The sequence below is a fragment of the Ranitomeya variabilis genome, chromosome 3 (assembly GCF_051348905.1).
Source record: "Ranitomeya variabilis isolate aRanVar5 chromosome 3, aRanVar5.hap1, whole genome shotgun sequence".
Taxonomy (NCBI): domain Eukaryota; kingdom Metazoa; phylum Chordata; class Amphibia; order Anura; family Dendrobatidae; genus Ranitomeya; species Ranitomeya variabilis.
Genome location: NC_135234.1, coordinates 164,927,589 through 164,952,886, shown reverse-complemented (window position 1 = coordinate 164,952,886; position 25,298 = coordinate 164,927,589). Strand labels below are relative to the sequence as shown.

The 25,298-nt window shown below is 41.5% G+C and overlaps 1 protein-coding gene across 2 annotated transcripts in view; it reads right to left on the bottom strand.

Moving 5' to 3' along the window:
• Window positions 1–25,298, bottom strand: part of LOC143815531 (uncharacterized) — a 176,344-nt gene that overhangs the window by 126,180 nt on the left and 24,866 nt on the right. Inside the window, exon 2 of one of the 2 annotated variants that reach the window (XM_077294821.1) lies at window positions 22,419–22,521. The exons of the other annotated variant lie outside the window; for it this stretch is intronic. Coding sequence (XP_077150936.1) covers window positions 22,419–22,521 — 103 coding nt within the window. The remainder of the gene's footprint in view (window positions 1–22,418; window positions 22,522–25,298) is intronic. 2 annotated transcript variants of the gene reach the window in all.

Below are 25,298 nucleotides of genomic sequence, written 5' to 3'. Positions count from 1 at the left end.
TCATTAAGTGGTTTTTAAAAAACAAAATGGTGGTTAGGGCCTACTAACGGCTTCTGCCCCTCCCTGGTGTTGCCCTCAACTAAATAAAGCTGAGCTTCAACCTTCTGCTCCAAATTACCATTTTAAAAAATGCAATAGGCTTTTCCGGCCTACTAAAGGTGTCTGTCTGTGTGCCCCTGCCTGGTGTTGTCCTCAACTAAATAAAGCTGAGCTTCAACCTTCTGCTCCAAATTACCATTTTAAAAAATGCAATAGGCTTTTCCGGCCTACTAAAGGTGTCTGTCTGTGTGCCCCTGCCTGGTGTTGTCCTCAACTAAATAAAGCTGAGCTTCAACCTTCTGCTCCAAATTACCATTTTAAAAAATGCAATAGGCTTTTCCGGCCTACTAAAGGTGTCTGTCTGTGTGCCCCTGCCTGGTGTTGTCCTCAACTGAATAAAGCTGAGCTTCAACCTTCTGCTCCAAATTACCATTTTAAAAAATGCAATAGGCTTTTCCGGCCTACTAAAGGTGTCTGTCTGTGTGCCCCTGCCTGGTGTTGTCCTCAACTGAATAAAGCTGAGCTTCAACCTTCCGGCTCTCATTAAGTGGTTTTTAAAAAACAAAATGGTGGTTAGGGCCTACTAACGGCTTCTGCCCCTCCCTGGTGTTGCCCTCAACTAAATAAAGCTGAGCTTCAACCTTCTGCTCCAAATTACCATTTTAAAAAATGCAATAGGCTTTTCCGGCCTACTAAAGGTGTCTGTCTGTGTGCCCCTGCCTGGTGTTGTCCTCAACTAAATAAAGCTGAGCTTCAACCTTCTGCCCAAATTACCATTTTAAAAAATGCAATAGGCTTTTCCGGCCTACTAAAGGTGTCTGTCTGTGTGCCTCTGCCTGGTGTTGTCCTCAACTAAATAAAGCTGAGCTTCAACCTTCTGCTCCAAATTACCATTTTAAAAAATGCAATAGGCTTTTCCGGCCTACTAAAGGTGTCTGTCTGTGTGCCCCTGCCTGGTGTTGTCCTCAACTAAATAAAGCTGAGCTTCAACCTTCTGCTCCAAATTACCATTTTAAAAAATGCAATAGGCTTTTCCGGCCTACTAAAGGTGTCTGTCTGTGTGCCCCTGCCTGGTGTTGTCCTCAACTGAATAAAGCTGAGCTTCAACCTTCTGCTCCAAATTACCATTTTAAAAAATGCAATAGGCTTTTCCGGCCTACTAAAGGTGTCTGTCTGTGTGCCCCTGCCTGGTGTTGTCCTCAACTGAATAAAGCTGAGCTTCAACCTTCCGGCTCTCATTAAGTGGTTTTTAAAAAACAAAATGGTGGTTAGGGCCTACTAACGGCTTCTGCCCCTCCCTGGTGTTGCCCTCAACTAAATAAAGCTGAGCTTCAACCTTCTGCTCCAAATTACCATTTTAAAAAATGCAATAGGCTTTTCCGGCCTACTAAAGGTGTCTGTCTGTGTGCCCCTGCCTGGTGTTGTCCTCAACTGAATAAAGCTGAGCTTCAACCTTCCGGCTCTCATTAAGTGGTTTTTAAAAAACAAAATGGTGGTTAGGGCCTACTAACGGCTTCTGCCCCTCCCTGGTGTTGCCCTCAACTAAATAAAGCTGAGCTTCAACCTTCTGCTCCAAATTACCATTTTAAAAAATGCAATAGGCTTTTCCGGCCTACTAAAGGTGTCTGTCTGTGTGCCCCTGCCTGGTGTTGTCCTCAACTAAATAAAGCTGAGCTTCAACCTTCTGCTCCAAATTACCATTTTAAAAAATGCAATAGGCTTTTCCGGCCTACTAAAGGTGTCTGTCTGTGTGCCCCTGCCTGGTGTTGTCCTCAACTAAATAAAGCTGAGCTTCAACCTTCTGCTCCAAATTACCATTTTAAAAAATGCAATAGGCTTTTCCGGCCTACTAAAGGTGTCTGTCTGTGTGCCCCTGCCTGGTGTTGTCCTCAACTGAATAAAGCTGAGCTTCAACCTTCTGCTCCAAATTACCATTTTAAAAAATGCAATAGGCTTTTCCGGCCTACTAAAGGTGTCTGTCTGTGTGCCCCTGCCTGGTGTTGTCCTCAACTGAATAAAGCTGAGCTTCAACCTTCTGCTCCAAATTACCATTTTAAAAAATGCAATAGGCTTTTCCGGCCTACTAAAGGTGTCTGTCTGTGCTCCCCTGCCTGGTGTTGTCCTCAACTGAATAAAGCTGAGCTTCAACCTTCCGGCTCTCATTAAGTGGTTTTTAAAAAACAAAATGGTGGTTAGGGCCTACTAACGGCTTCTGCCCCTCCCTGGTGTTGCCCTCAACTAAATAAAGCTGAGCTTCAACCTTCTGCTCCAAATTACCATTTTAAAAAATGCAATAGGCTTTTCCGGCCTACTAAAGGTGTCTGTCTGTGTGCCCCTGCCTGGTGTTGTCCTCAACTGAATAAAGCTGAGCTTCAACCTTCCGGCTCTCATTAAGTGGTTTTTAAAAAACAAAATGGTGGTTAGGGCCTACTAACGGCTTCTGCCCCTCCCTGGTGTTGCCCTCAACTAAATAAAGCTGAGCTTCAACCTTCTGCTCCAAATTACCATTTTAAAAAATGCAATAGGCTTTTCCGGCCTACTAAAGGAGACGTCTGTGTGCCCCTGCCTGGTGTTGTCCTCAACTGAATAAAGCTGAGCTTCAACCTTCCGGCTCTCATTAAGTGGTTTTTAAAAAACAAAATGGTGGTTAGGGCCTACTAACGGCTTCTGCCCCTCCCTGGTGTTGCCCTCAACTAAATAAAGCTGAGCTTCAACCTTCTGCTCCAAATTACCATTTTAAAAAATGCAATAGGCTTTTCCGGCCTACTAAAGGTGTCTGTCTGTGTGCCCCTGCCTGGTGTTGTCCTCAACTGAATAAAGCTGAGCTTCAACCTTCTGCTCCAAATTACCATTTTAAAAAATGCAATAGGCTTTTCCGGCCTACTAAAGGTGTCTGTCTGTGTGCCCCTGCCTGGTGTTGTCCTCAACTGAATAAAGCTGAGCTTCAACCTTCCGGCTCTCATTAAGTGGTTTTTAAAAAACAAAATGGTGGTTAGGGCCTACTAACGGCTTCTGCCCCTCCCTGGTGTTGCCCTCAACTAAATAAAGCTGAGCTTCAACTTTCTGCTCCAAATTACCATTTTAAAAAATGCAATAGGCTTTTCCGGCCTACTAAAGGTGTCTGTCTGTGTGCCCCTGCCTGGTGTTGTCCTCAACTGAATAAAGCTGAGCTTCAACCTTCTGCTCCAAATTACCATTTTAAAAAATGCAATAGGCTTTTCCGGCCTACTAAAGGTGTCTGTCTGTGTGCCCCTGCCTGGTGTTGTCCTCAACTGAATAAAGCTGAGCTTCAACCTTCCGGCTCTCATTAAGTGGTTTTTAAAAAACAAAATGGTGGTTAGGGCCTACTAACGGCTTCTGCCCCTCCCTGGTGTTGCCCTCAACTAAATAAAGCTGAGCTTCAACCTTCTGCTCCAAATTACCATTTTAAAAAATGCAATAGGCTTTTCCGGCCTACTAAAGGTGTCTGTCTGTGTGCCCCTGCCTGGTGTTGTCCTCAACTAAATAAAGCTGAGCTTCAACCTTCTGCTCCAAATTACCATTTTAAAAAATGCAATAGGCTTTTCCGGCCTACTAAAGGTGTCTGCCCCTCCCTGGTGTTGTCCTCAACTGAACAAAGCTGAGCTTCCACATTCTGGCTTTCGCCCTATACTATCAGATATTAAACTGCATTTGGCCTACTAGTGTGGTTAGGCCCTTGAAACAGTGTCTGCTGCTCTTGGGTTTGCTACTCCACTGAACAAAGCAATGCCGCCTGTTTAGTCCTGTTACCAATTTTGAACTGCATTTAGCCTACTTTATTCTTTGGCCCTATATCTGTTTCCTCCTCATCCTGCCCATTGCCCAGCCACTGCTAAATGAGTCTGCTGGTACATTGACCTAGACCACTACATTCCCCTTGTACTCTACACAGCCAGAATCTGACCCTGCTGAAAGTAAGGTTCCCCTTCCCGCATGTTATACCACCTTACACAGGGACAAAGAGGAAGGTGCAGATGAAAGTGCAGGTTCCTTCATCAGGTGGGGGGGCATACTCGTTGGCGACGTCACTGGCACAGGGCCCCTCAGAGTACGCAAAAGTGTCGCTGCTGGTGGGAGGCGCCCCCGCCATGCAAACACACCGCCGTACTTTGAGGGGCCCTGTGCCAGTGCCAATGCGAACGAGTGGGCCCCCCCCTGCTTGCTCAGGATCACAGCACTTGCAACGTTTAAATACTTACCTTTCCCTGCAACACCGCCGTGACGTAGTCCGCATTTCCTGGGCCCACGAAAAACTTGAGCCAGCCCTACTCCCCCCACAACTTTCCCCCAATTCCCTATGCCCAACTATTATTATACAGTTAATTAAGATTGGCAAGCTTCAGAAACAAGAATGGATGTTTTTGGCATTAAAATGGGCACTGTAGGTGTTTTCCTGGCCTCCACTCACTGCCGACTATGCTTCCCCATTGACTTGCATTGGGTTTCGTGTTTCGGTCGATCCCCGACTTTTAGCGATAATCGGCCGACTGCACTCGACTCGACTCTGGACAAAATCGGGTTTCCCAAAACCCTACTCGATCTTAAAAAAATGAAAGTCGCTCAACCCTAGTGGTGAGATCAGCATGGCCTTGGCAAGAAAAGAAACAAAATGGATATGGACCTTGGACACTGTAGCACCAAAAGGGTTGAATGAAAACCTTAGTTTTGCACCTTTTCTGTAACCAATTTTATCTTCAGTAGTAATTTTTTAACATCTTGGTTTTTATATATTTTATTATTTTATAGCAATCTTATTTATTTCATGTTGATATTATGATCCCTTATTAATTATCTTTTATATTTTTAGCAAAATATACTCACCTTCGGCGGATTAAAACCACATGCTGGAGACTTCTGACAGGATGTTAATGACGTGGAAATTCATCTGTATAGAAGCCAAAAGGAAAAAAGAGATGCATTTTATATACTACCCGATTGCCATATATGTCAATTTATTTTTATGGTACATATGGTAGTGGTTATACAGTTAATAATATACATATTTTGTTATTCTAAATATGTATGATAAAGCCTAATTGTTTGTATATGTATATTTGGCCGCAGTTTAAATGATTAATTATTTTTTTCTGTATTAATATTTCCTTCATCATTTTTGCTTAGCCCCTGTTAGTATTCTCCTCTATTCTCTAAGGATACTATATATTTATGTTATAGCTACACAATCCGCCCCTAGTAATTATCATTATATTGCATGGTAGCAATGGAGATGTTACCCACGCTGTGTCCCTGTTGTGCGCGTGCGCGGTCTGTGCGTGTGTGTTCCGTGCGTGTGTGTTCCGGCGCTCTGCGTCCTTGGTTGCCTAGTCACGCCGGGTACTCCGTTCCCGTGGTGACGGATCATGTGACGCGGAGACCGGAAGACATTGGCCTCCTGACTGCGCATGCGCCGCAATTAACTGGGCCACAGCGCTCGGTGAGAGTTATATATAAAAACCCTTTTGGGATCACTAGTTACCACCCCCTGACGAAGGAGAATAATCCGAAACGCGCGTCGGACGCACGCAGGTCCTGGACCCAGCCTCCACTACAGGTAATTTATAACCCTCTTGAGGTGGTATCTTGCCTGCCTAACCTCTAACTAGCCGACTTATGGAAGTGCACCATATGGTACTGAGTGAACTACTTAGTCACTAACCAAAGAAATGGGCACATAGGAACATGGTGTAAAGCTAGTATATATGGCTATTGACTTATGAGTCATCACCACTAGAGGGCCTATATGTACAATAAATATAAAGTATACCTACCTTGCTATAGTATCCTGTTATATACTTTTGTATGCAGTAAATAACCCCACTCACTTCGCTGTGATATTATCACCTTATGCACATAGACACTTTGTTTAAAATGCACTGCTATCACTTTATATGATTCAATTTATACATTATACCAGTATGACTGGTTATGTATTTATGATATATATTTTTATGTGATTTTGGCACGGTTTTTACAAAATTCTTTGATGTATATATTTTTTCACATTTTTGCACATATATATAATTTGGATAAAATAATTTTTGTGTGAAACACAGCGAAAAAATATAATTTGTATTTTAGGGGGCTGCTACCTGTATATTCGGGGTTTTCTTGGGTACCATATATTATATTAAACTATTCCTGCGGGTTGTTATTAACTTTTAATCTATTTTTTATATATTTGATTTTTTGTATTATCTTATATAAATCTACTATTTTGGATACATGTATTGCCAATACATTTAATAAAGGCATGTTATTAATTCTTATGCTATGGTGATCTCTGGTGATTTCCTATCGTATGGTGGTTTGGTGGGTTATCCTAATTAATTATGTGGACAGGAGTCTCTTATAAGGGTGACTATGTAAGGCTAGGGTCACATTGCGTTATGTGACTGCGTTTAACGGACTACGTTACACCACGGCATAACGCGGTGTTAATGTAGTCCGTTAATGCCGCCATAGCCTGTAATGGTGAACGCGTCATAGGCGCCCGCCCACATTGGGCGTGCGCTAGCGATGTGCCGTCATTTGAGTGACGGACCTCGGACGCTGCTTGCAGTGTCCGCGGCGCACCCGAGGTCCGTTCCTTGCTAGTGCAGATCGGGGATCTGTGCTAGCGGGGACGCCGAACGCGGACCCTAGAGAAGCATTGCGTTAGCGCAATCCGCTAGCGCTATGCGCTTAACGGATTGCCCTAACGCAATGTGACCCTAGCCTAAGACAGCTGTCTTTAATGCAAGTAACGAGTTGAATAAGAGTGTCTAACTGGTCTGTAGGAGCCAGAACTCTTAATGGTTGTTAGGGGATCAAATACTTCTTTCTCACTGCAAAATGCAAATAAATGTGCATAATTTATACAATGTGATTTTCTGGATTTTATTTGTGATATTCTATCTCTCAATGTTAAAAATAACCTACCCTTAAAATTATAGACTGTTCATGTCTTTGTCAGTGGGCAACTTACAAAATCAGCAATTGATCAAATACTTATTTCCCACACTGCATGTCCCATCAATATCGGATCCATCCAAACCCCAATATTCATAACTTTACAAATGTCTGGTTGCAGATGTAAAGTTTCCTCTAATGGTGTAACATTTCCTGCTTCTCTTTCTCTTCAATCTATAAATTTCAGTCTCCCTTACAATAGACATCCTGCTTGGCCGTGCAGGTGTCCTCTACTTCAAATGGAGTTTTAATTAATTTTGTCACTTCTTAGCTATATGCAATTTCCTCACTTCCCATATGTCATCTGTTTACTCCTATTTCAAGGAGGCTTAGGTTGTAGCTTTATCTCCTTGAACGCCCACTCACTGGAGTATGCTATGGATCTTAATGTTTTTTCTGACATATACTGTATATGAGACAATCCTGTAAAACTCCCTAATTCAGCTTTGTCTATAAATGGTTAATACAGCCCTAAAACTTTACTTTCAGTTTTCTGAACACAGAGAAAAGACATCTGCTTGTCACATGATGAAACTGTAATAAAAATTCTTTATTTTTAATTCAGCTTGAATCACACGAAAGGTCACAGCTTCATGTTGACTCCATTGAAAATCCCATTGATGCGTAGAAAAAAGACTTTCTCTAGTAATTTATTTTGACTGTTTAAAGTTTTGCCAATTTCTTGAAGATTAAAAAGATCTGAGAGGACATATACATGTGTATGACTGAACAGATTACAAACCATCACATACTGTGAGTGTTTGTTCAGTATATTATTATTTCTGGATACACATGAGTTAATAAGTTAAAGTTCAATTATTGCCAAATATCCATACATAGAGTTATGTTAGGGCACATTCAGACAACAGTGCTGTACTTTCCATTCTAAAAAATCAGAGCACGTCTTATTCTGATCTGTTTTTGCAGATCGGAATTGTCCATTCAAAATATGAGGTGCTCATGGAAGTCTCATATTTAACATATATTTTTTTTACTGGATACCATTGAATTGAATAGTGTAGTCTTTCATACTACTTTATCCCTTTTTTCTTGTGCATATGATGTGTCCTGGCTAGTGTTGAGCATTCCGATACTGCAAGTATCGGGTATCGGCCGATACTTGCTGTATCGGAATTCCGATACCGAGATCCGATATTTTTGTGGTATCGGGTATCGGTATCGAAACAACATTAATGTAAAAATGTGTAAAAGAAAGAATTAAAATAAAAAATATTGCTATACTTACCTCTCCGACGCAGCCTGCACCTTACCGAGGGAAGCGGCAGCGTTCTTTGTTTAAAATTCGCGCTTTTCTTTCCTTTACTGAAGTCCCGGCTTGTGATTGGTCGCGTGCCGACCATGTGGCCGGGACGCAACCAATCACAGCAAGCCGTGACGTAATTTCAGGTCCTTCAGGATTTTAAAATTACGTTCCGGCGTTGTGATTGGTTGCGTCGCAGTCACATGGGCAACGCAACCAATCACAGCAAGCCGTGACGTAATTTCAGGTCCTTAAGGATTTTAAAATTACGTCCCGGCTTTGTGATTGGTTGCGTCGCAGTCACATGGGAGACGCAACCAATCACAAGCCGTGACGTCACGGGAGGCTGGACACGCGCGCATTTTAAAATGGGCGCGTGTCCAGCCTCCCGTGACGTCCCGGCTTGTGATTGGTTGCGGCGCGGTCAACCAATCACAAGCCGGGAGGCTGGACACGCGCGCATTTTAAAATTTTAAAATGCGCGCGTGTCCAGCCTCCCGGCTTGTGATTGGTTGATCGCGACACAACCAATCACAAGCCGGGACGTCACGGGAGGCTGGACACGCGCCCATTTTAAAATGCGCGCGTGTCCAGCCTCCCGTGACGTCACGGCTTGTGATTGGTTGCGTCTCCCATGTGACTGCGACGCAACCAATCACAAAGCCGGGACGTAATTTTAAAATCCTTAAGGACCTGAAATTACGTCACGGCTTGCTGTGATTGGTTGCATTGCCCATGTGACTGCGACGCAACCAATCACAACGCCGGAACGTAATTTTAAAATCCTGAAGGACCTGAAATTACGTCACGGCTTGCTGTGATTGGTTGCGTCCCGGCCACATGGTCGGCACGCGACCAATCACAAGCCGGGACTTCAGTAAAGGAAAGAAAAGCGCGAATTTTAAACAAAGAACGCTGCCGCTTCCCTCGGTAAGGTGCAGGCTGCGTCGGAGAGGTGAGTATAGCAATATTTTTTATTTTAATTCTTTCTTTTACACATTAATATGGTTCCCAGGGCCTGAAGGAGAGTTTCCTCTCCTTCAGACCCTGGGAACCATCAGGAATACCGTCCGATACATGAGTCCCATTGACTTGTATTGGTATCGGGTATCGGTATCGGATTGGATCCGATACTTTGCCGGTATCGGCCGATACTTTCCGATACCGATACTTTCAAGTATCGGACGGTATCGCTCAACACTAGTCCTGGCTAGAAGGAGGGCTAAAGAACACTTTAATGACAATGTAAACATATTGATTTGTTTAGAGGGTATGTAGGAAGCATAGCTTACACCAAATATACAGCACATACATAATGTGGACCCAAACTAAATCAGGCAAAAGTAGAAAGCACAATACTATTTAATAGATATCCATATATTGAGGAGAAGTAGTGAAGGGGAATTAAAGAGGTAAAAAGATGGCTAAAACAGTGATGCCATCGACATGAGTGTCATTTTAATTTACTTTAGTCATTTTCACATCCATAGCAGAGGAAATTCCCATTACTTTCTGATTAAGTGCTGAATTTGTCAAACTAGTTTATAGGCTATCAGAAGGTGGATAATGCAGATAATATAAGTACAGTGGTAACAGATATGAGGACTCCGCCACTCCCAGGATTCTTTAAAATAGTCACAAGCAGAGCACAATAGGAAAAGTAGAGCGCAATGAGCAATGATCTTAGGATATGTCATTATATCACTACATAGGTATTCAAAAGAAACTTACATCTCACACCTAGGTGATGGTGATAGCAGACTTTCTAAACTGCAAACCGATTGGTAAGAGATTCTCTGGTATGAGCTTTGTAATCTCTATACAGGGATCTGGATTTTGCTATTGGGAGGCTCTGAATTTTGGGCCTCATGATTTCTCAGATTGTTAGAGGAATGTAGCAAAAATAAGGCTTAGTCACCTGTTGTCTAGGTCAGAGCAAAGGATAGGTCATCATTGTCTGATCGTGGGGGTTTACTCCTGGCACACTGCCAATCAGCAGTTTTCTGTGGTGGCGGTGGCCATGTATGCTCAGTTATGGAACTGCTCTGTCTACTGATAGTGGCTACAGGCAGGGAGTGCCCATCTGTAACGAGGCATGGGGCATTAGCCATGGGAGATGTACTCATCTATAGAGCCCTGGCAAGTTGAATGAAAATGGGGGTCCTGGCTGGGTGTGTGGCTCTACGCCTGTGCATGCCGCATGTGATTCATGTTACTGGTTTGCCAGGACCAGTTGTTGGACTGTTCAATGAGGGATACCACCATTTGAAAACTTTTTACTGAATGTGAACTTGGCGGGGAATATGTACAAGAGATAGTGGGTAGACACAGTCCTATGAACATTTCCTTTGCAACTCAAAACATTCTCCACACAGTTTCCTTCCTTTGTCTCTCTATTGTTTTCCTTTCCCCATAACTCTCTCTACTGGTCCTCTGCCTCCACTGTTTCTCGCTACTTCACCACAACCCAGCTTAGCACTACAGTTCTGTTAAGCAAGAGTCCTTCACTCGACCCACGGTTCTGCATCTTCTTTCCCCACTGATCACCAGTATGGCAGGTACTTATCTTTTCTAGTGCTGATGCTCTGGAACTCCAGCCCAGGACATTCTATTTGTCTCATGCACTCAATCCTGTTCAGGTCCATTACCTTCAAGAGATATATACTCTGGGCCTTTAATAATAATAATCTTTATTTTTATATAGCGCTAACATATTCCGCAGCGCTTTACAGACATTATCATCGCTGTCCCCGATGGGGCTCACAATCTGAATTCCCTATCAGTTTGTCTTTTTTGGAATGTGGGAAGAAACCGGAGAACCCGGAGGAAACCCACACAAACACGGGGAGAACATACAAACTCCTTGCAGATGTTGTCCTTGGTTGGATTTGAACCCAGGGCTCCAGCGCTGCAGTGCTAACCACTCAGCCACCATGCTGCCTTTCTGCTAGGTGTCCTCTCCCAGGACCTATCGCCCATGGATCACTCTGTATCTGCTCCAGTTCTTGCTATCTCTTCTTCTGATCTCATCTCACTCTAGGGACACACAAGAATGTGGCTCTGGTCACAATGGATCTTAGGTCCTTTCTCTATGCTTTCAAGACCCTATCTCTCTCTAACAGGTCACTTTCCCTTCAACTTAGCCCCTCCCTCTCTGGGCTAATCCCAAGCATTAACTATCACTATACCTAGTGTAAAACTACACACTATCAGTATTACTAACACCTTTAACGCACATCACAAATCATATTACATATCACACTTTACAGTACATCATATAATATTAAACTTAATTCTGCACTAGGGAAAGTGGGCATTATGTCTATGTTCTTACACATCCGCCTGCTAGTCAAATCAATAGGCGGCAGATGTACAGTACCCGGCCGCAGTCACTATGAGTTGTTCCTTAATTGAGCACATCCACCACAGCCGTCACCGAGAACAGCGGCCGGCTTATCCGACATTGCTGACCTATCTTAAGGATGTGTTACGATCCCATGTAATAACCTTTTTTGATTAAGACATTTAGAAACCCTGCATTCCAGAACAAGAAAAGTTGAAACCAAAAGTGCAGGAAAGTTTGAGCTCATGCATGTTGCTGGAGAGATAAACCAGATGCACCCGTGTCTGAGGACCAAAGGGCAGCGCTGGACCAAGGAATTGTGAGCAGGATTTATGTAGTTACATAATTTAATTTTCTATCCACAGAACAGCAATACAAAGAAAAGTTAGTAAGAGTTTAGGGGACAGATGGAAGAGTATCATTGCATAATCAAAGTTCGCAGCCGCATAGGTCTGCATAGGCAGGGCCGGTTTTAGGCAAAGTGGGGCCCTAGGCAAAAGTTTAAAATGGGGCCCCAAATGCTAACATATTGCACCAATAGAAACATTTTGGTTGTAGCTACATGCGCTGATTTCTGGGCACTAAACGAGCGTGATGAACAATATTGAAGTCATTCGCCGCTTGTTTAAAGCCTCTTTACACTGGCTGGGGACAGAATGATCACTAGTAAATCAATCTGTCCCCATACAGTATCATCTTAGCAGAATATCTGCAGTTTTAACTGGGTGATGTGCTGATGAGAACAATGATTTTTGTTCTGGCATATACTGTACATACATACACCGTACATACACACAGATACACATACCGTACATACATACACAGACATACACCTTACATGCATACACACATACAGTTATATACACATATAGTATACACATACCGTACATACATATACCATACATACACACAAATACACATATATACACCGTACGTACACACAGATACACATACAAATACAGTATATGCAAACACATACATATATCATACATACAAACAGATACACATACATATACCATCATACATACACATACCGTACATACACACATGCATATACCGTACATTCACACAAATGCCGTACACACATATACCGTACATACACACAGATACACACACATATACCGTACATACAGATACAGTTATATACATATAGTACACACATACCGTACATACATATAAAATACACACACCTAAATGCACATACCGTACATACATACATATACCGTACATGCATACACACATATACCGAACATACAGATACACATACACGTACCGTACATACACATACAGTATATACACATACCGTACACACATATACATACACATATACTGTATGTGCATGCAAATAAACATACATATATACCATATATCCATACAAATTTATTACACATACACAGATACACATATACTGTACATGCATACACACACACAGCCATACAAATATACCATACATACACACATATATCGTACATACATACAGATACACACACAGATAGAAACATACACATAGATACACACAGATGCACACATATATATATACAAGCATATACATACATACATACTAATCTTGTACAGGTGATCAGATGAGCCCTGCAGGTCAGTTCAGCTGGAGAGGGCTGCAGACCCCACTGTGGGGGATGGGGCACAGAGCACACAGCCCCCTGGTGCTGCCGTGCTGTCCCCTGCAGTGAGGTCCTCCCCCATCTCTTCACAGTGAGGAGACGCTGCAGCCTGCTCTGAACAGAACAGTGGAGGGAGCAGAAGACACACTAAGTCCTGCTCTTCCTCCACTGCTGTCCCTATGTGCTGTGCAGCCGGGGCCCCTGACTGTAGGTACTCACGATTGGGACGCTCCATGCAGGGGGACAGACGGCAGCCAGTGAGCGCTCTCCTCAGTCTGGTCACTGTGAGGTAAGGAAAGCGTTCATTGGCCAGCGTCTCTCCCTGCATGACACGCCCCCTTTTTGATCTCCTGCACTTCGCGCCCCGCTCTCTCCCCGGCACTCGGTGTTCCATGATTACAGGAGGGAGTGAGAGGGGCCCGACCCTGCATGATACCGGGCCTGCCTGCAGGGGCCCCCCTCCACCTCTGGGCCCTGGAGCAGTGCCATCAACAGTATGTCTGCCCCTGGCTGGGGGCCCCTAGGGCAGCGGGGGCCCCAGGCAGCTGCCTAGTCTGCCTGCCCCTAACGCCGGCCCTGTGCATAGGAGCTGTGTACACAAATGGTAGCATATTCTACAGACTATTTCAAAATTGTGCCTTTTAATTTCTAACTTATTTGGAGCAGCATAATCAACAGCTAGGAATGTGGACATTGACTTTAATGTTTGACTTTTATTTTACGTAACAATTTATTTTACATGGAACTCATGTTTTGTTACATCTTTATCATATGATATATAATATTAAATTGGTGTTTTACGGGTGTTAGTTGAAATACTCTATACTATGCCAATAATTTCTACTTGCTCTCATGTGTTCCGGATTTCCTGTAACTTAAGAAAATCTTTACCTGATTATGTTTTTTTTCCTAGAATTTAGAACCCTGATGCTTCTGGATTTACAGCAGGATTATTAGGAGAAGCACTTAACTGTCCCTGTAATGTTTAGAAAAAAAGGCAAAACACCAAAATTAGGCTTCTCAAATTCAGCTGCATAATTATAGGGAGCTCAATATAGGATTAAACTTTGCAATAAATGTTTCTGTAAATTGGGCTGGATTTTCTCCTTATTTGTGTCATGTAAACAATTATGTATGAACACTGCAAACATATAGTAGATGCTTACAATTGTATACATGTGCAATTGATATTTTTTTTTGTACAGTCAAAAAAGGGTATCCAGATGTAAAGTTGCCAGATGTATGACTACTAAACAGCACAATTCTGGAGACTGGACAATTTAACTACATAAACTTGAAAAAAAAAACCCATATTATCCAATGAATATAGGTTCAGGACAAACAAGCAAGGTTTTTGTATATATTCAAAATTAACCATATAAGCTCCTCAACAATTTCAATGTTGAAATTGCAACACCAAAAGGGAAAAGTAGTGGAATTGTGGAAATCACGGGACGGATAGACATTACGGATAAATGAATGTGCTTGGTGATACTCGGATATCACTCGAGTATCTGGGTGCTCGATTGTGCTGAAATACCAAATTACCTAGAGGGTAAATATGGGTCTATTTAATTAAGGGATGCATTGAAAACATGACTTTTTTTTCTATCTATGAAAAGTGGGAAGTAAATTTAAAAACACACTATTGTGCCAGTGTTATCTCTATACTATTGATAACTGTAAGATCTCCTAAGTACACAGAGCAACTTTTCCATTTTCAATATTGCAATGACTGCAGTTCATGGAATAAAGGTAGATTGATTGTCTGACTATTTAAGATATGCACTGGTCTCTAGTGCAAGCTAAAATACAATCACATAGCCACCCCAAAAAGTTTCGTCACTAGGGCTTCCTCTGGGGGCTAGGGCTATAATTAAAGATTCAGGTTTGGCCTGCATTATTGATGTGCTCTCCCTTGGCTGTGTGTCCACTAGTTGGGCTCAGTCCCTCTCAGCTTTTATCTACATGCATGTCACTTGACAAACAATAAAGTTTTTACTAGAGTTAGGACTGTCTTAACTACAGTAGCCGTGATGGGGCGGGATGGCTTTCGCATTTTTTTGATAAAAAAATGTTAACTAAGTAGCGTATATTATTTTCATGTACTATGATATTTATTTACTGCAGGGTATTTAATCATTATGCTTCCGTCTTTGTTTTTTCTGTTTAGTGGCTGGTGTAAACATGCGCTTACATGCTGCATGCACACGAGTTTATATCCCAGTTCATACCTTTGGGTATTTTTTTATCCTGCTTCTGTGCCTAATTAAACAATCGCTGCTCACAATTAAACATGAAACTTTGCATGTGGAGCAGCTGGAGACATAGGAAGATATAACACAATGAGGTTATAGCCAGCCCAGTCCCATCTCATCTGCTCAGCATGGATTGAGTATCAATGAAGAGGTGAACCCTGAGGAGGAGGAAGATAATGAACAGGAGCTGGTGGCTAGCGCAACAGAGGCTAGTAGCCACACAACCTTCTTCCCATCTCTCTTATGGGGATGGGCTGAGGATTGGAATGAGGAGAAAGAAAGGGAGGAAGAGGAGGAAATGAATAGTCCTCATCATGGTGGAAACAGGGAAGTGTTGGCTTTATGGAGCTTAGCACATATGGTGGACTTTATGTACCGCTGCCTTTCATGAGACCCTCATGTTACAGTCATCTTGGCCAAAAAAGAATACTGATTGTTCACCCTGCTAGATCCACGCTACAAGGATACCATTTCATTACTTCTTCCTAAGGTGGAGACATCTTCTAAAATGGTGCTATAGCAGAAGGCTATTGTGGAAAATATGTTCAAAAAATTCCCATCAGACGTTAGCGGCAGGGGACATGCTTCCTTGCCTAACCAAGGAGAAGTGGTGAGGAAGACACACAGCTGAGACACTGTCAAAGGCCTGTGTCAAATTCTTGACACCATCCCAGCATCCAGGAACTGATGACCAAGTATTTTTGACAAGGAGGGAAAAGTTAGCCAACCAAAGAAGCGAGCTCCTTAATACCTTTCAACTACTGGGTCTCAAAGTTGGATACCTGGCATGAGCTGTCCTTTTATGCCTTTAAGATTTTGCACGGCCCTGCTGCTAGAGTCTTGTCTGAGTGGGTTTTTAGTGCCACTGGGGGGGTCATAACAGAGAGGTGCTTGTCAGCAGAGAATGCCGACAGGCTCACTCATTAAAATGAACAGTGCCTGGATTATCCCCACTTTTCCACACCACCAGAAGACAGCAACACATAAAGTGTTTTTAACATTCAGTATTTGAATCAGGCCCTCAAATTGTTGCCTTCAAGGGTGTATGGATGACCCTCCTTATAATTTTTTCCTGGTTTTGCACTCAAAGCTTTTATGAGTGAAGGGGTACAGCAACTACACATATTTGAATGATTCCCACCAGTTGTTGACTTTCAGGGTTCTATGAATTAATGGATGACCTCATTATCATTTTTTTGCACTTTATGAAAAACATTTCGGAGTGTAGGAATTCATGAAGTACACTTTCAAAATATTTGCGTTCCAAAACTTCTGGATTCAATTAGTTATCCATACAGTGTAACACATTTATTGTTACATTACAGTGGTAAGTAGAACTCCAAGAAAGTGCTGGAAACTTCTTGATTCAAATACTTACTCATAGAGTATTATGTGCTTTGTGGTACATTTCGATGTTATACAGGGTGGGCCATTTACATGGATACACCTAAATAAAATGGGAATGGTTGGTGATATAAACTTCCTGTTTGTGGCACATTAGTATATGGAAGGGGAAAACTTTTCAAGATGGGTGGTGACCATGGCGGCCATTTTGAAGTCAGCCATTTTGGATCCAACTTTATTTTTTCCAATGGGAAGAGAGTCATGTGACACATCAAACTTATTGAGAGTTTCACAAAAAAACAATGGTGTGCTTGGTTTTAACGTAACTTTATTCTTTCATGAGTTATTTACAAGTTTATGACCGCTTATAAAATGTGTTCAAATTGCTGCCCATTGTGTTGGATTGTCAATGCAACCCTCTTCTCTTCTCCCACTCTTGACACACAGATAGCAACACCATAGAAAAAATGCTAGCACAGGCTTCCAGTATCCATTGTTTCAGATGCTGCACATCTTGTATCTTCACAGCATAGACAATTGCCTTTAGATGACCCCAAAGATAAACCCCATATAGTATTATGCACTTTCAGTAACATTTCGGTGGCATGCTCTCCCCGTGTTTGTGTGAGTTTCCTCCATGTTTTCCGGTTTCCTCCCACATTCCAAAGACTTACTGATAGGGAATTTAGATTGTGAGCCTCATCCGGGTCAGCAATGATAATGTGTGCAAACTATAAAGCGCTATATAAAGATAAAGATCATTATTATTATATAACACTGCAAAAAAGGGTTGAAAAATGTATGTGTTTGATGACTCATCCATAGGGTATTTAGTGGTCCTAGGTACATTTCTGTGGTATATAACACACTAAAAAAGCCTGGAAAAATGTATCTGTATTCAATTACTCATTATACTTATTACCTGCTCTGGGGTATATAACTGTTGTGAACTCTATTTTTGGGCTCCCTCTAGTGGTCACAAGTGGTACTGTGTAGTGTTGTCTTTCTGCAGGTTGCAGCTTCAGCTGGTTCGTTATCCTTGGTTGGTTTCCTATTTAGCCCACCTGGATACTCAGTTCCTTGCCTGCTATCAATGTATTCAGTGCTCTTCAGATTCCTTGTGTCTACCTTGCTCCCAGTCTCTCCAAGACAAGCTAAGTTTTTGTTTGATAATTTTTTGATTATCAGTGTTCATTATGTTTTTAGTCCAGCTCGCTAAAATGTGATTTCCTCGCTTGCTGGTTGCTCTAGGGGACTGAGTTTCTCCCCCCACACCGTTAGTTGGTGTGGGGGTTCTTGAAATCTCAGAGTGGATATTTTGTAAGGGTTTTTTACTGACCGCATAGATTCCCTTTTCTATTTTCTGCTATCTAGTATTAGTGGGCCTCATTTGCTGAATCTGCTTTCACCCCTGTGTATGTGCCTTCCTCTTACCTCACCGTTATTATTTGTTGGGGGCTTCTATATCTTTGGGGATTATTTCTCTGGAGGCAAGAGAGGTCTTTCTTTCTCTCTAGGGGTAGTTAGTTCCTCAGGCTGGCTCAAGACGTCTAGGATTTTTAGGCACGTTCACCGGCTACTTCTAGTGTGTTTGGATAGGTTCAGATTTGCGGTCAGTCCAGTTTGCCACCTCCCTAGAGCTTGTCCTATGTTTGTTACTTAGCTGGAGTAATTTGTGATCCTCAACCACTAAGGATCATAACATATAAAACTCCAAAAAACCTTTCGAAAAGTTTTTTAGATTGAATTATTCATTATGTGCTTTGGGGTACATTTTTTGTGGTATATAACACTACATTTATATAAAAGCGTTGAAAAATATATCTGTATTCAATTACCCATCCATAGAGAATTACATGCTTTCTGTAACATTTATATGGTATACAATACTACAGAAAAGTGTTGAAAAATTATCTGTATTCAATTAATCATCCATAGAGTATTACGTGCTCTGGGGTACATTTCTGTGGTATATAATACTTCAAAAAAGGGTTCAAATACTTTTCTGTATTTAATTACTTATCAATAGGGCATTATGTGCTTTCTGTAACATTTCGGTTGTATATATCACTACAAAAAAGCATTGAAAATGTTTTCTGTATTCAACTACTCATCTATTAAATATTAAGTGGTCTGGGGTACATTTCTGTGGTAAATAGCATACTACAAAAGCATTGAAAAATGAAAAAATGTATCCGTATTCAATTACTCATCCACAGAGTATTACCTGCTCTGGGGTACATTTCTGTGGCATATAACACTCCAAAAAAGCATTAAAAAATTTTTCAACATTCAGTTACTCATCCAAAGAGTATTACGTGCACAGGGCTACATTTCTGTTGTATATAACACTACTAAAAACTATTGAAAATGTATCTGGATTCAATTACTCCTCCATAGAGTATTACGTGCTTTCTGTTAAATTTTTGTTATATAACACTCGAAAAAAGCTATTACATTTATTTCGGTATTCAATTACTCATTCATAGAGTATTACATGCTCTGGAGTACATTTCAGTTGTATATAACATTCTAAAAAAGAGTTGAAACATTTTTCTGGAATTAATTAGTAATCCATACAATGTAACATGCTTAGTGGGCAACAAAGATGTCAGAATCCTGTGAGACTCCCGAGGCAGCAACAGGAGAAATATCAGAGCCAAACCAAGCTGGCACGACAGCAAAGGTAGCCTGTGATCCAAAACTGTCCACTTTCCCAGAACCACCAAGGCTCCAACCCAGGCTGCAGCTTTCACAGCTGGAGTTCTTGTAGACTGCAGACAAGAGCAACTAGTGAGTGGACTGCGAGGTGTAGACTAGTTAGAAGAGAGAAGGACCAGGACTGGACAAATACTAGTGGGCCTGCTAGTCACAACATACTAACAGTTGGCATCCCGGGGGAGGTCATTATGTTCAACCAGCAGTGGAGATGGTAATGGCAGGAAACAAGCTTCCTTGCTCAACCAAAGAGGAGAGGCAAGGGAGACACACACCAGGTACAGCAGAGGCAGTGGTACGCTTTCAAAGGCCTGGGCAAATTTCATAATACACTGCCAGCATCCTTGTCCTTATGACCAGGTATTCTTGACAAGGTGGGTGTCATGCCCGGACATGGTCAGACTGATGGACAGCATACAACTACGAGATGGAAAAAGGGAGAGAAAGGCCCTGTAGCTAGAAAGGAAGGGATTGGACTCCTCCTGACACCAACCAGTGCCTGTCCCTAAACTCTCCTAATGCCCTATGCAGGTCCTTCCTCTCATCACCCTCACTTGCCTAGTCCCTGATTGTTTCCTCAAAGTACCCTGGCTAGTGGTAAAAGCCTGGCTGGCAAAGAAGCTAGCCTCAACACTGCAGAAGGTAAAACACAGGGGAAGAGACAAACAGAGACAAACACAGAACAGACAAAGAAAAAGGGACAATATACTCAGCTTCAGGCTCTGCTGCCAAGCTCCACGGCAATATAGAAAACTGCACAAGGTTTCTGAACTTACACAGCTGCAGCAAAACCACCAACACAGGAAAGCTCCTCACTCCAGGCTAGTCTAGGCTGTGATAAAAATTAAGAAAGACTAGATTGGACTCAACTATTCCACACCATCAGATGAAAGCAGCACGTAAAGTGTATATAATGTTCAATATTTGAATGAGGCCTGATAATTGTTGCTTTCTAGGCTCTGTGGATAACTGGATGACCCTACTTATAATTTTTTCCTGACTTTGTACTTTGTACAAAGCCATTATGAGTGTAGAAGAATCACTACTACACTTTCTTATTTTTTTATAAGGCTCTCCAGTTGGTGACTTCAAGGGTGTATGGATGACCCTGCTTATAATTATTGACAGGCTTTGCACTGTTTGCTGAGCTTTTATGAGTGTAGAAGTAACACACCTACACTTTGTTCACAATATTTAAATGAGGCACAACAATTGCTGCCTTCAAGGGTTTATTTATCCTTCAAGAGTGTATGAGTAACACTGCTTGCAATTTTTGGCAGGCATTTCACTTGATGCATAGCCTTTATGAATTTAGGGGTACCACTACATGACAATTTGAACGGAATGTGTATGAGGCCCTCCTTTATGTCTAATACTGGGTATATCTGAGTCTCTAACTTTTGGCACTTCTTGCTTCCTTCATAAATTACACTGAAATTTCCAATTTTTAAATAAGAAAAATCAATTTTGAATTACTTAAATTTATTTTTTTTACTCCTTTTTAGATTTTGCCTTATATACAAGTCATTATACAGGAAAAAATGTTTTTTAACATTTTTTTCCTATAAACTTTAATTTCTCATCACTTTTTAATGCCTCATAAGTCCTTAAAATGGAGTAAAAGTGTGACACCATTGTTTCTCAGCAGCGATATGGGAATTAGAGATGATTCCAGGGGTCTTCCCCATGCTGTTCTCCTTCCATATAGCACTTCTTCCATCTATTTCAACATTCTCACTGTCCTCCAGACCTCCTTGTAGGGTTTGCGGGAAAAATGCTCAGATTTCTCTTTTTACTCATTGCTCAACATGAGCATTCAATCCAAGCATTAGAAATTGCATGAATCGGGTAACGAGCATCTGGGCATTTTAGTGCTAGGTCAACTTTAACAAACATGTTAATGATATTCAATTGATAAAAAATGGAAATATTTTCAAGACATCTCGATTTATTCAGTATCGAGTATGAGCACTACGATCAGAAATAGAACCAGGCAGCAGCTGTATTACATGCCTACCAAATGTTGCTATATTGCAGCTTCTCCAGGTGGGTGACCTTACTTTTCTAATTTTCTGTTACCATTGGATAAGACCCTATTGAGTTCTTCTCTCTCCTAGTTTTCTTTCCACCATAAGCAGAAATGCCTGCACTTACACTCCTTAACTACTATCAATGTGGTTAATAATGGTTATTTGAGGATTGTTCTCCCATGCAGAATGCACTTGGGCACTCAAATCATTGAGAAACTCTGCTGGCAACATTTTATGCAGTTGCCGACCAATGCCATAATAGCATGTTTAAGCCACACAGGCTGCTCATAGTACCATGGGCACCATGTGACCTGGTGTTGTCTTGCTGGAAAATGGCTCATTTGCAGGAAATGGCCATACCACTGGTTCTGCACTGGTTCTGGTTGGTGCTCATACGCAATACTGACTAAATCAAGATGCTTTGAAAAAATTTTTATAATTTTTTCTCCATTTGCATATCATCAGCATGTCTATTGATCTTATGATTTCTCAAGTTCCATGAAGATTCCTTCTTGGTGCTGCAATTTCAATGTTGAAGATTGTATAAAAACTCATGCACAAGGATGTATTATGGCCCAAGGTCTTATATAGTACCCCACTGTATCTCCTTATGCTCATGCTTTTTTGGCCATATTATGATGATGTTGCCTTGCAGATCACTATATAGTAGCACATGGAGAGATTCTGGTTGTGTTCCCACAATGAGCTTTAGGTGTGTTTTTAACGCTGCTTATATTTGCTGCATCAAAAACATCTTATAGTTCCAAGAAAGTGGATAAGATTTATAGAAATTTCATACCCACTGTGCTTCTTTTTAACGCAGCATAAACTGACCTGAGATGCGTGTTTTAAATCTGCAGCATGTCAATTTCTCTTGCGAGTACGCTGAGGTTTCAGTCTGGATTTTCCTCATAAACTGGCATTGGGTGTGGAAATTCTGCCGGTACAAAACGCACATGCATTTTAAGTGCATTTCCTGAAGTACATCAAAAACATATATAATATGCACCGAACTACAGTTGTGTGAAAAAGTGTTTGCTCCCTTCCTGATTTCCTATTCTTTTGCATGTTTGTCACACTTAAATGTTTCAGATCACCAAATAAACTTAAATATTAATTAAATTTGTCCTCAGCTTCCCAAAGATGAGATAAATCACAGTTAGTTTATGTTTTAAGTAAGGGGGGAGGGGAATGACTTTTTCACACAGGACCCTATAGGTTTGTATTTCTTTTCCCCTTAATAATAAAGAGCTTCATTTAAAAACTGCATTTTGTATTTACTAGTGTTATCTTTGTCTAATATTTAAATTTGTTTGGTGACCTGAAACATTTAAGCGTGACAAACTTGCAAAAGAGTAGGAAATCAGGAAAGGGAGAAAAATGCACTTAAAAATGCAATGAAAAAATGCAAGTTACCTAATTGGTGCAGAAAATTTGCTGCATCAAAAACTCACCAAAACTCATAGTGGGAACGTAGCCTCATACTCTTTTTATATTGCCCATGGCTTTTACAGTCAGGTTACACAGTGGCATGTCAAAGTTTTGGCACTCCTGGTGAAAATTACTGTTATTTTGAAAAGTTAAGCAAGTTGAAGATGAAATTAACTTTAAAAGGCCTAAAGTTATAGATGACAAATTTCCTTTGTATTTTAGGCAAAAAAATAAATACATTGTTTCTTCTTTTGCATTTTAAAAATTACAGAAAAAAACCCGGGTCAATGCAAAAGTTTGGGTACCCTTGGAAATTTGTCCAAGGTTTCAGACCTTAATTGGCCTATTAGGGCTGTGGCTTGCTCACTATAATTTTTAGGAAAGGCCAGGTGATGCAAATTTCCCAGCTTTATATAAACCTAGCCTTCTCTAAACTTGTGTCAAAAGACAGCAGCCATGTGTACTTGTAAGCAGCTGCTTTGCACTCTGAAAATAAAAATGATGGAGGCCCACAAAGCAGGAAAAGGCTATATAAGAATATAGCAAAGCGTTTTGAATTTGCACTGTGCTCAGTTCAAAATGTAATTAAGAAATGGCAGTTAATATTACCAGTGGAGGTCAAGATAAGGTCTGCAAGATCAAAGAAAGTTTCATTTAAAAAAACTGACCATCACATCCAAACATAGACAAAGTGTGAACAGGTGCTGAACCTAGAGTCACCAACTCATATACAGTCAAGTAAATAAGGCAGCACACTGCAGCCCTGAAACATGCAAACATGAAACTTGAAAACTGAACTGCATTACTGCACTAGAAATATGAAAAATGAGAGCATTTAGCGCATAAAAATGGCCAATTTTATGTGTACCTGGTAGCCACTTTAGGGCATCTCTCGTATACCAGGTCCTACGCTTACCTTTCCTCGCTGAGAATAAACGTCTCCATCTAAATAGGTACCTGTGAAAACCTCTTCTTAGACTAACATTCTCTCCCTCTGTGGAGGGGTAAGGGAACTGTTGGGATTAAAACACCTGTGGCTAAGAGGCGGAGTGCTCAGTCAGAAGGCTAAAGAATACATTTCAAAAAACTGACCGTCACATCCAAACATAGACAAAGTGTGAACAGGTGCTGAACCTAGAGTCACCAACTCATATACAGTCAAGTAAATAGTGGCTACCAGGTACACATAAAATTGGCCTTTTTTACGCGCTAAATGCTCTCATTTTTCATATTTCTAGCGCAGTAATGCAGTTCAGTTTTCATGTTTCATGTTTGCATGTTTCAGCGCTGCAGTGTGCTGCCTTATTTACTTGACTGTATATGAGTTGGTGACTCTAGGTTCAGCACCTGTTCACACTTTGTCTATGTTTGGATGTGACGGTCAGTTTTTTGAAATGTATTCTTTAGCCTTCTGACTGAGCACTCCGCCTCTTAGCCACAGGTGTTTTAATCGCAACAGGTCCATTACCCCTCCACAGAGGGAGAGAATGTTAGTCTAAGAAGAGGTTTTCACAGGTACCCATTCAGATGGAGACGTTTATTCTCAGCGAGGAAAGGAAAGCGTAGGACCTGGTATACGAGAGATGCCATAAAGTGGCTACCAGGTACACATAAAATTGGCCATTTTTATGCGCTAAATGCTCTCATTTTTCATATTTCTAGTGCAGTAATGCAGTTCAGTTTTCATGTTTCATGTTTGCATGTTTCAGCGCTGCAGTGGACTGCCTTATTTACTTCAAAGAAAGTTTCAGTGAGAGCTGCTAATAGGATTGCTAGAGAAGCAAATCAGAACCCTCACTTGACTGCAAAAGACCTTCAGAAAGATTTAGCAGACTCTGGAGATGTGGTACATTATGCTACTGTTTAGAGACACCTGCACAAATATGACCTTCATAGAAGAGTGATCAGAAGAAAACCTTTCCTGCATCATCACCATACAATTCAGCATCAGAAGTATGCTAAAAGAACATCTAAATAAGCCTGATGCATTTTGGAAACAAGTCCTATGGACGGATGAGGTTAAAATAGAACTCTTTGGCCACAATGATTAAAGGTATGTGGAGCACCCCCAAGGGCTAGGGATACTCGGTACTGGATCCTTCGGTTCGCAGGGGGATGTCACGGTGGCTGACCCGGTCCGTGGCCCTAGGGACATCCATATTAAAAGGGAAAGGTCTCTAAAGGGGAAATGTTTGTGACGCCACCTGTGGTATTTGGTCAGGGTGACCGACGCTGCTTTAAGGGGGTCTGCTGGGGTGATGTTATGGCAGCTAGATGGTATAC